The 16,726-nt window shown below is 36.0% G+C and overlaps 1 protein-coding gene across 1 annotated transcript in view; it reads right to left on the minus strand.

The window, feature by feature from the left end:
- The window catches only part of LOC111867322 (tricalbin-3), a gene marked incomplete at its 5' end in the record, with an annotated part of 76,295 nt that overhangs the window by 9,615 nt on the left and 49,954 nt on the right, over positions 1–16,726 (minus strand). The window contains 2 exon segments of the mRNA XM_033752689.1: positions 600–723; positions 4,920–5,160. Coding sequence (XP_033608580.1) covers positions 600–723; positions 4,920–5,160 — 365 coding nt within the window.

A 16,726-nucleotide genomic window follows, 5' to 3' on the forward strand; every position in this document is an offset into this window, starting at 1 on the left:
TTAACTACATATTTCACTAAAAAATGCAACATTTTAACTCGGTTTTTGGTAGATTTTTACGTGACTAACATAAGGCTACTGTGGAAGTGCCCATTTCGGTTACGACATTCGTTTATAACGACACTATTTTTAGGTCCCTTTGATGACGTTATAACCAAGTTCTACTGTGTGTGTATATATATATATATTTTAATGAGATTTTAAGAACATTTTAGAGAGTTGAATGTAAGTTTGATGTCACATAAAATAGGAAGTGTGTTGCATTACAGACAGAAGAAAACTGCACAAGAGATAACAAAGTTTCTGAACTTTGAAAATTGGAAGATAATTTTTTTTTGGCTGTTTCAGCTCAATATAATTTGTATAAATTGAAAAATTAATCATGAAACCTTTGGTGAAATGTCCTTCCAGCCAAGGGTGAATCTGGTTGCCCAGTATTCTTTGGAAGGGGTTAATTTTCTCACATTTATAATTATTGGAGTCCAACCTTGGTTACAGGTGGGTATTTATGAAATAAAATTAAACAGTGTAATCTGAACTGTTGACAGCTGATACTGATGCTGACCATGCACTTAAATAAGAGAGTATGTTACTGTCACCTTTGTAATTTGATGCGACAGTACAACTGTGCCACATGTGCTACATGCAGTCCTTGTGCTTGGATCACTTTCCCCTCAACACCAAAGTATCTGTCAGGTCGAACAGGGGCAGAAACTTTCAGATCTGCGTACACAAACATACGTGAATAAAATACAACTTCTACACCACAGTAAGGAACAATTGATACCAACACACGTGACCAGAATGTGAGTAACAGCAAAAATGGTAAGACAATCTGACAGCAGGTTTGCTATGAACAGGAGCCAGAAACTTTTCTGAAATATTGGTAAATCACCCAATCACAACACAGTATCAATATTCAACAAGACTGGAAAGGGTTTATTCCATAACATAGAACAGAAAATCATCAATGATGTTTTTTTGAGGTATCTTAAGCTTATTTTGGAATGGGAATAATGTAATAAGAACTAGTGAAAGTCTTCCATAAAAGATTTCTATAAAATCTGTGTAACGATTTATGGAATATATGGAAAAATACATTTACTGCCTCGTCAATCAATATGGCTGAAAATTATAACTGCCTGACAATTTTTGGTGGAAATAGTCCACATTGAATTTTCACAAAATCTCTGAAATTGTTTATGAGATATATGCCAAAGCCAATTTGTGGTTTTATGTAAACTAGCTTTTATTATGAATCAATATGCCTGAGAATTGGAATTTATAAGTGGAATGAGCAAAGTGTTAAACAAGTTAAAACAAGTTAAAAGTTAACAAGACATTGATTTTCCATTGACCAATTGGCAGGTCTTCTACTATATTGTAATTGTGACTGAATTATTATAAGCAGGACCCAGATGTCGATGACCTAAAAACACGTTAAAAATGACCTATAAAATGACAGAAAAAATCGATAAAAATGACCTAAAAGTTAAAAAACGACCTAAAATGTATCACGTCATGGAAAATCTTTAATTGTTTTAAAATGTATTGTTAATTTTTATTAACACTGTGAAATCATCGTTACTCTTTTAAGTTCGTCCTCATTTTTATGTTGAAAATTAAGCACTATATGACTGAATTTGAAGCTAAATGTTTTAATACAATTTTGTCTACCATGTCTGAACGCTTATCAAATGTACATATATGGTATATCTTCCAATATTTAAATGTCACCTCATTCAGAGTTGCAATGGATGACAGTTAACATGCAGAGATTCTTGAAGGTGAGTGAGCACCTATTGTCTGATAGCACATTCTTGCATTTGGAGAAACTCCTTTCCACATCTGATATAATGGGAGCATACTTGAAGTGTACCAAATCACGAGCAGTAAGTTCTTCAATACTGAAAGTGCTGAAGGACTCTGCTGTCAGAATTTGAGAAATGCTGCATAATCTCTCATACCTTGAGTTTTTATCTATAACATTTTTCATGTTTCTTTACAGCTTTCTACCAATGTCCCCTGACACTTCCTCAAAATCACTGGCTATTTCTTTTTCACAAGAGCAAATTTTCTAGTGTTGCTCCTCACTCCTTTAAGCATTTGATTCCTTCTGTCAAGGAATTGAAATCTGCCTTTATGAAGGCCAGCTGCCTTCCATTTTGCTGCACGAGAACTGTTCCTGAGCAGCTTCAATTGCCCTTGCATCTTCTGTCATCATTGAATATACAGTGTTTTCCACTGCCTAAAAATGATCGCAATAGTAAATTGCAGCATCAATCGACGTTCCCCACCTTGTGATGACAGGTTCCGGGGGCAGTAGAACACCAGGAGCCATAGATTTAAATTGTATTTTGTGAGCTGGAGCCCTTGATGAAAATCTTCTTCCACTACATGAGAGCATCCACTTGAGTGAATGTTGATCTCACTTCCTCCATCACTCTATGCGGTGCATGTGCTAGGCAAGTAACGTGCACCAATTTTGTATAAAACGACTTTATTGACTTGCCTGCTTTTAAAATATATGGGGCTGCATCGGTCACAAAAAGCAAGACGACATCGTGCCGTATACATTCTGACCACAGTAGAAATATCACCTGTCAAAGAGTTTACAAAATGTGGAATGATTACCGGATTCTAGCACCTCACTCGTAAGCAGAAACACTTCACCTGGTCCATCAATTTCCAAAGTTCCAATGATGACATTTCCCATGTAGCGAGCCTCCGTAAGGCAGGTCTCATCAATAGAAACGAAAATTCTCTTCCCATGAACTTTATTCCTAATCATTTCCAGGATACTGTTGTAGAACTATGAAAGGCAGTTTTTCCTGAGGGTGGATTCATCTGGGATGGAACGACCACAATTCACGTCCAGAAAATTTTTCAGTTTTTCATTTTTCAGAGCCAAAAATGGAATATTTTTGGACACCAAAGGATCACACAGATCTGTGAAAAAATCCAATGACTTATTTCCGCCTTCAGATGAACACTGTTGCAGTAACATTTGCACAGATTTCTTTTTGATTGAAATTTGTACTGCTTGTATATGCTTGTTCCGGCCAATATGTTGTTGTACTGTGAAACATTTTTCTGCCACTAATTTTGTGTCACTCATCTTACAGTATAAAATGTTACCATCAGTTGAAAATATATCATTTCCAAATTCAGCTACAATCTGCTTTAAATGACACGATTTATATGGCTTTGCTTTAGACATTGTGATAAAATGAATCACTCTAGTGCAACACAGAACTGAACTTTTAACACTGAGAACCTTTTGTCAACTGTATCTTAGTGTGTATGGTCAAGGGTGAGAAACTGAAGACAGATGGAGTTTTACTGAGCAACAATATGTCATAAAAAGCGAGGGATTCTGACTAGAAATATTTGTAACCAAGCAAATTCCTTTGCACAGAACTTGGAAAGGGCAGCAGTGTGACTGATCGCTGTCATACCCTACTTCCAGCTTAAAATGTTTTATGATACATAATGTCAGCACTTTTCACAAAATGAACAGAAAGGACAGGACATTATTACAACTTATTATTGCATAATGTGGTAGCAGGTATTTGGGGTGCAGCTGCAGGCTGCCCTTGTAGAGGCAGGAGAAAGAGAAAGAACACTTTACTTGCATATTATTCATATATCTGAAAACATATAAAGAAATATCCCCTGAAATGGCTAAAATGACAAAAAATACCCTTAAAAGTCCAGAAAATTACCCCGAAACCAAAAAAAAATGACCTAAAAACTTAAAAATGACCTATGCAAGTTACATATCTGTAACCAGAAGCTCACCTCCAGGATTTATATATTTACAGGTACTGAATAGGATACAAGGAAGAAAAATATGACATGTCGTCAAAATCCGGGCGCTGATTATAAGTAAAGGAATGGAAATAAATGGGAGAGATGCAGACTTCTGGAGTGTTTCAAAGGGATTCATAAAAATTTTAAATCTGTGACAATGAGTGAGTGGGTGAGAGAGAGTAAGAGGGGTGGTGTGGGGATGATCTGTTTCATGTACTACCAGTTACAATAACCAGTTCAACTGAATTCACTAAAAACACATTAACCAACGAATACCTGGATGTATTGAGAAAATTTATCACAACTCTTTACCTAAATATGAAGCTGTTGTAGAATTTTGGGATACCACATCATTGCATGCAAAATGGCTGCACCCATGCCAAACTGGTTTCCATTACTTAATGAAAGAGACAAAAAATGTGCACAAGCTGAAAGTAATACAATAAACAAAAATCATGTTAATCCTACCTGATCCACATGTAAATTCATATTTTCCTTCTTCTAGTACAATGGCCCTCAAAGTTTGCCGAGAACACTTTATCCCATACTTATATGATGTTCTGTTGTCATATTTTATCATCAGTATTCAGTAAGTTCACATATATTGCTACAGTAGTTATGGTATAGACTGATTCAGAAATGTATATCCCCACATGAAAACATGAAAATAAACATGGCCTTAGTTTTAAGGAAACAAAACTTTGATGTAAGATTTGAGGTTTCCACGGCAGTGACTATGAAGAAAGAAGTCTTCTGGGATGTGACGTCATGTAGATGTGGTGTTAACCGATGTTTCGGAGGAACATATCGCCTCTATCTTCAGGGTAGAATGAAAAATAAGAAATCCGCAAGCGAAGAAACAGTGAGAACAGGTGCAAGCAGACTAATGTCGGAAATAAACTCAGCTATATGAGCGCAGAAAAGGAAGGGGAAGGGAAAAAATAATGCCCATTAACAAACATGGAAAGTTGCACACATCCTTCAGATTCAATAACCATATATCATATTATGAATGGAAGATTAGACTGCAATATGAGTGATATGGAAAGATTCAGTTGAAAACTCTGGCCTAACACATGCTGGTGAAACAGAATAAAATGCCTTACCTGTAGGCCTTTTATGCTTAAGATGAGGGGAGGGCTGTTTGATGTGGAGTATATTTGGCTGTGAGACAGCATGAGAGAGGCCCTCCATTTCGAGAAGTTCAGTTGCATCTGATTCTCCACCCCCACTGGGTTCAATACTAAGTGTTGTGGCTGTACTGGGTTTCCCATTTGTTACCCCACATTTTTCTTCATGGACACTCACTTCAGATTTAAAACGACGTAATTTCAAACCCCGTTTCATCTGCAAAATGTAAGAAAAGTCATCATGTTAATGCAATATGTCCTTCAGAATAGAATTATTTCTCTTTAATCAAAAGCCTTTATATGCCGATAATTCTTGTCTATATATACACCAATTTGTAATACCCACATGTAAGTTCCCATACATTCTCTATGTGAATCAATTTGACATACACTATTACCTTTCATCAATCATCTCAACCTGTAGAAATACTTACTTACTTACTTACTTACTTATGGAGCTGAGCCCTTCTTGAGGAGAAGCCAAACATGCAGCTACTCAGCATTTTATGGAACCCGAAGGTTCATTACCGTGTTCACAAGAGCCCTCCACTGATCCCTATCCTGAGCCAGATCAATCAAATCCATACCATCCCATCCTATCTCTATAAGATCCATTTTAATATTGTCCACCCACCTATGCCTTGGTCTTCCCAGTGGTCTCTTTCCTTCTGGCTTTCCCACCAATATCCTACATGCATTCCTATTCTCCCCCATTCATGCTACATGCCCTGCCCACCTCATCCTCCTTGACTTGAACCTGTAGAGATATCAGACACTATTATAAAAGATTATTAACGCCGTACAGTGTGATTGATAAATGTTAATAATCTTTTATACTATTGTTAGTGTAATGGACCTGTATCACCCAAGTCAAAATCAGACACTGTCATTCATATTGTCACATGATGGAGCGACTGTAGATGGGTTTTGGATCAATGACTGGATGTATTGCACACTTTCACAGGTCATGACTATGCTTCACAAATCACTGCCATAAAATACTAGTATTCTTACTCACAATTTTCATTACGCTGCTTGGTAACATGTTCCAACAGTGGACATTCCTCTACTCCCAGGCTCACAGCCTTACAGGCTGGCGGCCACCTCACACCAACCTCATACTCTTTTAACCACCCTTCTCAAGACTTATCTCATAATGGGAGCTGGTCCTCATTAAATAGCCCTGGCACAAACTGCACAGACAACACCACTTCCAAACAGTTCCTTGATTGTTGGGTGACATCCCTAACCAAGAAGACTGAACAGAAAACCCGTTCATCTGTTACATGTGCAATCATTATGCTGCTGAGTTGTCTACCACGCCATAACCCAGTTATAACATCACAATATGTCAGTCAACAAGATTTAATTTATACCAATCAAAGGCGACTGTGTGTGTATGCAGGTACTCTTTCACTTATGTAATTCTGAAATACAATGGGTTGATGCATCACTAACAAATAACAGATGGTCTCTTTGTTTTACACTGCTTTGAGTCTGATATAACAATGTTTTTTTCAAGAGAGTGATTCAAAATCTGGTACATGTAGGTAATTTAGTGAATGTATTACAATCTGCCATTAGAAAATTGTATACTTGAGGGATTTAAATGAGACAGATGATATTTTGGAAAACTGTGTGGATGAAGATATGAGTCGATGCAATATGCATATGAGTTTATCTACCATTAAAGAGAGGGTCATGTTGCTCTTTCTTATGCTTTAACAACAAGGCTGTGGCAGGGGTTCATCTACTGACCCTGATACTGAGTTTAAGGCAAACAGTGGTTGGTTCTGTATTTGAAGATTTATGGAAACCTTCACAAAACGTGATTTGAGAGGCACCTAATGCAAACAGTGCTGTAGAAGTCAGTTCTCCAGGTGAACTCCAGATAATCTGTGAGAACAGTGAATATTCTCCCAAACAAATATCTAATGCTGGTGAGGTGTTCTTGTATTGCAAAAAAAAAAAAAAAAAGCCATCCCACATATTAATCTCAAGGAAGGAGAAAAACACTATTAATTAGAAAGCTGCCTAAGGCCACAGACAACATGAGAACATATGGGAGGTGGTCACTCGATGGTGTGTGCCAGGATATATGGCTGAAGTGCGTACAGAAATTTGCCAGTGTATCCAAAATTTAGCTGTAGACTGTGGAACTGGCAAAGGAAACTGGCTTGATAAAGTGTGCCAGTAACATGGTGGAGATGCTACAGTTTCATACTGATGTACTTACCAAAGATGATCTGATTAGGCTAGAGCAACACAGGGTAAGAGGAAATGCAGCTAAAACTGCAGGCAATAAATTTGATAGTCAGGATATTAGAAGGCATCAGTTCTGTAAAGGGGATAGCCTTTCTCGATGAAAAATGATCTGAGTGTGTAATGGAGAAGTAAGTGCATTTAAGGATTGAGTGAACTTTTGTGCTGTTATAATGAACTACATCAGAATAGAAGAAAGAATCTGTTCAGATTTCTAACTTTAGTTTCTTTAAACATGAATGACATGTTGTGTGACATGTAAAGGGTTATATATATATATATGAATATATACATGTGCAGTTCTAATGCTCTTCAGCTTCTAATACTGGTTTAATTTTTATTTCTAATAAGTAATTGAGACTTTTTTCTGGTCATTGAGTGCAAAAACTTGATCCCTCATGACATATAAATATCTGGAATAATGTCTGATTTACATCACTGTTCCTAAGAACACATCCCTGATTCAAACCGGAGACTGTCCACACACATAGGAAATACTTAAAATTAGATTCTAATGAGAATCACATAACTCAGTGACCATGTGGCAATACAAATGAAAGGCAATCTGACATGAAATTTAACAAATATGTTGTGAAAAATGTAACATTCAGGCATCAGGATATAGAAAGAACTGAAACCCCTATTTTATATATATATTATGACAGTTATATTCAGCAGACATATCTATAGTCAAGGAAATGAACTGCTTCATTTTGAGTGCCTAGCATGCATCAATGCTAAAAATAATATCATGTCTACTTTACCCATTATTGAAAATCAGGTAAAAATGATATAATGAAGTTTCACAGATGCTTGAAAGCAATTTAACAGGCAATGACAGAGCAGGGCTGTGTAGTGGTAACACTGTAGATTTGTATTCTGGAGGTGCTCTCTTCAAATCTCAGAGAAATATTGGATATCCTGAATGAGGTTTAGTGGTTCTCCTCGGTCCCTCCAGCAACAAGCCATGATAGTATCTCCGTCAAGGCATGACTGCTTCCTTCCAAATCATTTTCAATTCATCAGTCATCTTATTCATTCATTCATTCATTCATTTCATTTCTGTTAATCCAGGCTGGTACAACAGTTGGATATAGAGGAAGTCAAAGAACATGCAGTCATAAAAAGATTTTGTCAAAATTAAATATAAGATTAACAAGCAAATATAAATATTACAAGGTAACAATTTAAAAAATTATAAATATAGATAATATTTTGAATTAATAAACAGATAAAACAATTCAAATTATCTAACTTTGTACATAAAAAGTTATTCACTATATAAAAAAGAAATGAAATTTTAATACCATATTAGCACATCTATTACTGCATTCAAGTCATGGAAAGTTCAATCATTTTATAAAAGTGTGCTAATTAATAGAGGTACAACCACAAAACTACTTGAGCATAAAATACTACCAGTTTGTAATTAGCAGTCATAGAACAAGAAAAAGATAATAAATGACCATAAAATATAACAACGATTTTATGCTGTCTAGGTGGTTAACTAGTTTCATACTTAAGAAACTCATCAAGAGTATAAAAAGAATGCTCATATAAATATTTGTTTAATGCTCTCTTAAAACTTTTAATGTCACATGCCAATACTTTAATATTATCTGGAAGATGATTATAAATTTTCACACCTGCATAAGCAGGAATTTTATGAAACATTGTTAGATGAGTCGTTTGTTGGAAAAAATTGGAATTATTCCTAGTACTGAAACTATGAATCTCAGAAATTTGTCTGAACCAAGTTTTATTTGCAATCGCAAACAGAGCCAAGGAGAATATGTACTGTGAGGCCAGAGGTAATATATTTAATATTTTAAAGAATTTTCTGCAGGAATCCCTAGGTCTTGCCTTCATTAGTATTCTAACCATTCACTATTGAAGTTTAAAAATAATTGAGCTATGTGAAGAGGTTCCCCAAAAAATCAATCCGTATGACATAATTGAATGGAAATACACATGATAAATCATCTTATGGGAGTTCAATGATACAAAAGGTCTAATTACTCTTGCACCATAACAAGCTTTAGTGAGTTTAACAGCCAAATTTTCAATATGAGACTTCCAAGACATACTATTATGTAATACCAACCCTAAAAAATTTAGAGATGGTCCACAGAGACCGAAACATGTAAGGGTGTTAAGTTTTTATGTAGTAAAAAACTTACAGGTCACATTGGTTGGAGTGATTTATAATTTCTAAAAAATTTAATTCAGTAGTATAGGGAATAATTTTATTGTTGTATGTGACTTGAGTTTCAAAGTTGTTTGCATGTTTAAGGCTGAATTTCATACAATAAGTTTTATCCACATTTAACGAGAGCAAATTTGCCTTAAACCACTTCGCCACACTATTACAGACTGATTTCAGGTTACTGTCCAGTACTGCATTGTTTGGATTACTGACGATTACACTAGTATCGTTGGCAAATAAAATTGTTTGGGGATTTGCATTGGCGTTCATATATTTAATAAATATGGGTATGTCATGAATATATAGTAAAAACAGTAAAGGTCCCAGAATGGACCCCAGAGGAACGCCCTGTTTGACCAGAACCCAGTCAGATTTACTTTTATCATTAGGTCCATTTCTAACTTTCACCTTCTGATACCGATATTGGAGATATGATTTTATTAACATATATACATTATCAGTTATACCATAATACTCGAGTTTATACAGAAGCACTTCATGGTTTACACAATCGAAAGCTCCCTCCAAATAAAAAAAAATTCCGCCTACTTTATTTTTATTATTGATGGCTGTTAATATTTTATTTAATAGAGTATATGAAGCAGTCTCGGTGGAAAGGTTAGGACGAAATCCAAATTGTTCACTAGCCAAGATATCATTAGCACAGATATGTGTTAATAATCTTCTAATGATAATTTTTTCAAACACCTTGGAAAATGATGTCAACAAGGAGATTGGTCTATAATTAGAACAATCTTCTCTATTTCCCTTCTTATATAGAGGGCTAACAATCGAATATTTCATCCGTAAGGGAAATTTACCAGCTGATACTGCCTTATTTAATATACAACATAACGGGGAAGAAATGTATGGGGCACTTATTTTTAGCATCTTCAATGAAATCTCATCGTATCCAGAAGAGTTTTGGAAGGTAAAGAAGAGATAACTTTTTCAATTTCCTTCGTTGTTATGTTATTGAAAATGATTTTAGGAAAAGGGCCCTTAGCAGCCAGGTTCAAATAATATTTGTATTTGTTATTTGAATCAGTAACAGAGGTAAATTGGCTAGAAATTTTTCGAGTAATATTATCAGCAACGTTTAAAAAATAATTATTAAAATTACTTGAGTTAATTTGGACTGTATTGCAGATTTTACCCTTTGAACAATCTTTACCCAGTTCTGCCCTTATAATGTTCCAAGTGGTTTTGGCAACATTATTAGAGTTGGTAATTTTGTCCTCATTGCTAAGTCTTTTTGCCTCATTTATTACCTTAGTTAAAATCTTGCAGTATGATTTATAATACTGCTTTAGATTTTCATTGTCATGAAATTTTGCCAAAAGATATAATTCTCTTTTCCTTCTGCAGGAAGTTTTTATTCCAGTGGTTAACCATTGTTTGGAGGAAAAATGTTCGTAAATTTTCTTTTTGGGAAAGAAGCATTAAATATCTGCAAATATACATCTACAAAATTATTAAACACACTATCTATATTATTGTCCACAGCATTAAATACGGTTTCCCAAGTCTCAAAACTTAAACTTAGTTTGAAATCATCTAGTGAACAGTTGTTAAATGTCCGGATAATTTTTAAATTAAGGTTTGTCCTTTCCCTACTGATCTCTTTTTGATGTACAAACAAAAGTTGCCCATCATGATCACACAGACCATTAAATACTGGAGAGATCAAATAGTTTTCAAACTTAGTTATATCTATAAAGATATTATCAATCAATGTTTGAGTAGTGGTGCAAGACCTGGTTGGAAAGTAAACCACGCTACTTAAGGTAAAAGACTGCAGTATGTAGTTTAATTGTTGCTTCATTTTATTATCTTCTAGATAATTTATATTAAAGTCACCACAGACTATCATTAATAAATTTGGTTTATAAATTTTGTTGATGACAGCTTCTAACTGGGTAATGAATAATGAAAAATTACTAGACGGGGACCTATAAAAGGCTAGAATACAGAATGTACTATATAAAAATTTACATTTAACAGCGCACACCTCCATGGCTTTGTCTATACATAGTTCATTAACGCTGACAGGTTCGTAATCCAGAGTGTTGTGTAAATATATGAATACACCTCCCTTAATAAAAGACTTTCTACAATAACTAGTTCCTAAGTTGTAATTGGCTATGGTCACATTTTCAATTTGTGAATAATTTAGATGATGTTCTGTGAAACAAAGCACTTGCGGAAGTTCAGGATATAGATGGGCATAAATTTCACTAGTCTTATTTGCAAGGCCACAAATGTTTTGGTGATAAATTGAGAAGCCATTTTTCTTTAAGACTTCAGTATGGTTGTTACACTGTTTTTCTTCTACCATAAAAAATCATCATATCTATCTAGTGGAAATTTTCTTTGCCTATTTGATTTACGTTATGGCTTGAGAGTTTGCGGTTTACTTATTTCTAACATAACATTGTCAACAGTACAATCTTTTATGCCAAAAAAAATTCTTAATCTCATTATCATGGTCATTATTGATTGCTTTTGCATCTCTGTAAAAGATTTTAGTAGAAATTAAGGCAATATTCCTAACCAGTACGTTCTTCCCCATTTTATTAAGATGGAGTCCGTGCCTTGTAAAGAGAGCTCTATTTAAATCATGGTGTAATAAAATAACATGCTTAAAACCTTTGGTACATTTCACTAATTTCCTATTAAAAACTTTTATTTCATCATTCACACACGACCAGTTTTCCAGGTCGTACCTATGTGGAATATTCAACAGAACAATATTTGTATGAGAATTAGTTTTGATAAAATTCAATATATTTCTTAATGCTTCTCTGGAATCATTTTTTCCTGTTTCTTTAGTTCCACCTGAAAAAACTATTACATCATTAAGTGTCAAGGATTCAACCATGGACACTGCCGTGGTAGATAAGTTACTTATGTCAGCTCCTGGCATGACAAATCCTATTACTCTGGACGTTTCAGTTGTCTTTGATTTTATCTACACAGTCTCTAATATGGCTATTACCAATGAATAAAATTAAATGTTTAGTCTTATCAACTAAAAGATTCTGCTCTAGACTTGCGTTTTTGCTTGAAATTTGCATGTCAGTATCACTGTCACCAATTTTAACTGCAGACAAATCGTTTTCTGAAAACTTTGAATAAGTATTACAAGGGACACAACCATTCATTATCACAGGGATATGAAATTCTGGCAACAGGTTTTCTGCTTTCTTCTATCTACTAGTCCTTGACGAAATAGGTTCCTTTGCAGTTGAATCTTGGTTTGTTGCATTAGATTTGTGACTTCTCATCTTACTCTTCTCGATTTGCCTAGGCTGATCTAGGTTATGTAAGACTCCAAAACTATTTGTAGTTCTTATCGTTGTTTCTGTAATTTTACTGGAGCTAACACAATCCATCTCTTGTGAATGCACAGGCATATGCGTCCAATTTTCAGCACTTAGCGATAGTTGGAAAACTTCTTCATGGCTACGTGCATTTGTGACTAATCTATCCATTAATACGTCAGTTTTTTGGTCTTCCTTAAGGATTTCAATAACTTTCATTGCTGATTTTAATTCAGAAATAACTTTCGTTAACTCAATTTTATATTTAATGCAACCTTCGCATTTAAAATCACATTCCTCTTTAGTCAAATCCACAAAATCCTCCGCAGACTTATTACTAGCCGTTGTTGCATCCGCCATGATGGTTATGGTTATGACCATATGCTATGTACAGTCTAAATGAGCTATTCTCAACCAGGGTTCCTCACAACCCTAGGATTCTGTGAAAGGTCACTAGGGGTTCTGTAAGAATAGTGGCAAGAAAGGAATTAGGCTGTGCAAAGTAGACTTCATGTATGATCTGAAGTGACACTGAGACTGTTATGAAATATATTGCCAGGATACAACTAATGAAAACTGAGAACCCTAGTGCATATGTAACAGTAAACTGCAAAGTATGTCGATCAGTGACCATGCTGTATCACCTGTAGTTACAAGATGAATGCATAAGGCGTCAATAAATTCAATTCATCCAACCCAACTTTCCATCTATAGTCACCGATATACATGACAATTTGGTGTTAGAAGTGGGATTGGATTGTTTGATTTTCTGGACTGATGACTGCTGTGGTTGCTTGTATTGTCAGCCTACATGATGGAATGCCTACTAGTCAGAAGTCATCCAAGCAAAAATGGATGCCAATCAAGAAATGATGGCCAAGATGAACGCTAAAATGGATGTCTGGATAGAAGAGATGGAGGCATGTGTGAGAAAACTGGATACCAATCTAGTAAAGTTGGATGCTGTAGAGGAGCACTGGGCTGTCCCTATGGAACAGGCCACAGTGAAACCAGTCTAAACACTCTGCAAGCAACATGGGGATCCTTATCTAGCTGAAAAAAGTTTTGGATGATGCTACAAAAATGATTAACTTCATGAAACAAAAGCAGTTCACTCCAGAATGTTTAAAAAACTGTGTGAAAACCTGGACAAACAACACATAAAATCTCCTGCTACAAATACAAATTCGGTGTCTTGGCAGAGAAAGTGTTCTCAACAGGGTGTTTGGGCTGAAAGTTGAATTTCAGGATTATTTTCACGAAAACGGTAGGCCAGATTTTACATTGTGCTCTGAAGATGAAGAATGGTTGGAGAAACTAACCCACTTTGTAGATATTTTTCATCATATGAACCAGCTGCTCAAGTCTCTGCAAGGTCCCGGAGAAAATGTTTTGACTCCAAGTGACAAGAATTTAAAAGCAAACTGAATCTTTGGAAAAATCATGTTGTGAAAGGAAATCTTGAAACGATTCCATCGCTGCTGGAGCTTCAGAGTGAATAAGGGTATCAGCAAGTCTCGAGTCTTATTGAAAACCACCCCAAAGAACTGCAGAACATAATTAAACATTATTTTCTCTCCCTTTCAATACAAGTGCATGACTGGCTGAGGAACCTTTTCTCTGAATCATCTGCTCAGCCTCAGAACTTGAATTAAAGAGAAGGGGAAGAAGTTTGTGAGCTGCAGTCTGATCGTACATTCAAGATGGAATTTACTGACCTGTCCCTGGACAAGTTCTGGATTTCTGTGAACGAAGAGTATCCTGCATTCACAGGAAAGCAATATACATGTTGTTGTCCATCCATGATATGTATACAGTTGCCATCTTGCAGTGCACTCAATTTCACCTGCTACTTCACGACATGTTTCGGCAACATAGTGCCATCAGCTAAGAAGGGAACACACATCACAAGACACGGTTTACACAGAATATAAGAAANAACTGTATACATAACATGGATGAAAATCAGTGCAACAGGACGCTAAAATACAACATATTGTTGTTGTTTCTTACTTCTAACATGTGTGAACAAGGCCTTTTCTTGTTTGACATGCATTAAGAGCAAAGACAGAAATCATCTAATTTCAGTAGAAGATGAACTCCGTGTGTTCTTAACTGAAGTGTGACCCAGAATTAAGTACACTGCGTTCAATGAAGGAGGAAACTTCACAACACCGCTGGGCAGGAAGAACACTCCTCACAGATTGCTGCTGTAACTGCTGATAGCAGAATTAGTCATTAGCACTGATAAACGTGCATGGTCGGGTGGCATGATCCTGTCACTACAATTAAGTCCCAGTAATAATCAGCCTGTGTTAGAGATTTTGATAGGCAGTCGACATGTGTACTGAAATGAAGCTCACTATTGAACAGCGTGTGTTTATTGTCAAAACTTTGGCAAGGAAACTAGTTACAGAAAATGTAGCAGTAAGTTCCATCGTAAATATCCTGACGCACCAGTTCCCACAAAGTCATGTGTATCCAAACTTGTGAAAAAGTGGGGGCCACAGATTCAGTGTGTGACATAAAGAAGCAATCGAAGGGGACTCTGCTGACTGAAGAAAAAGTTTGGGATACTGTGGCACAACTACAGATCAGTCTTCGAAAATCGTTATGGCGCTTAGCACAGAAAACTGGTGTTTCGATAGGATCTTCTTTCACAGCCACAAAATTAATCAAATTTTGCCCATATAAAATAACAGTTGTGCATGAGCTGAAACAACCAGATTATGCAACAGGAATTCGTTTTTGCAATAAAATAACAGTTGTGCATGAGATGAAACAACCAGATTATGCAACAGGAATTCGTTTTTGCAATAAAATAACAGTTGTGCATGAGATAAAATAACCAGATTATGCAGCAAGAATTTGTTTTTGCAAATGGCTGCTGCAAAATGTGCACGATGGAATTGTGGATCCACAGCTTCTATACATGACTGATGAAGCATGGTTTCATGTTAGTGGCCATATCAATGCACAAAATGTAAGAATATGGAGCAATCAAAATCCTCACACTATACAGCAATTGCCATTACATAGTGAAAAGGTGGGGGTGTGGTGTGCTGTAAGTCCACAGCAAATCATTGGCCCCTTATTTTTCCATGAAACTGTGAACTCTGACCGTTACATTAATGATATACTGAATCCATTCTTCACTCAGCTGACTGCTGAAGGAAGACAATATGGCTATTTTCAGCAAGACATATAGCACATATGGCTAATGCAACCATGGTTGCAATACGGGAAGTATTTGAAGGCAGAATAATCAGCAGGGGACTGTGGCCTCCCAGATCTCAGTTTCTGCGATTTTTATTTTTAGGGAAACCTGAAGGGAAAAGCCTACCAGAATAATCCTTTCACCACTGAAGCTCTGCAGAATGAAATAACATGCGTAATTAGTTCAATTACTGTGGACCAACTTCAGAAAACATCGCATAATTTATTTTGCGATGCAAGGCATGTTTGCAAGCAGAAGGGGGTCACTTTTAGCACCTGTGATAAAGCAAGTAAGTTTGTGTTATCTTTTTACAGTATTCTTATACTGTGTGCATGTACTGAAACTGACATGAGAGAACAGTCACGGAGAAATATCCATCCGCACTATGCTAGCGAGAGTGTGCATGTTTATCAGCATTGATGACTCAATCCGCTATCGGCAGTTACAGCAGCAGTCTGTGAGAGATACTGTATCCGACTCATGCTGCTACACCCGTTTCCTTGATGACTGAACATCCTGTATTTATGCAGAAAAAAAACAAGCATTGTGTTATTCATCATCATCATCAGTAATCTGTCAGACGACAGGTCCACAGTCTCTTCCAAAACAGTTTCTCCACTTAATGCGATCTTCTGTTTTTGGAAAGAGACTATCCAGGAAAAGTGATAATGTGGTAGTTTTTCCATTTGCTTTCCACATCGCAGTACAACAGCCGTTCAAACCACTCTGGTCACGCCTGTTGCTATACGAACTTGAACCATCTCGAGCATCATTT

The sequence above is a fragment of the Cryptotermes secundus genome, unplaced genomic scaffold (assembly GCF_002891405.2).
Source record: "Cryptotermes secundus unplaced genomic scaffold, Csec_1.0 scaffold464, whole genome shotgun sequence".
NCBI lineage: Eukaryota > Metazoa > Arthropoda > Insecta > Blattodea > Kalotermitidae > Cryptotermes > Cryptotermes secundus.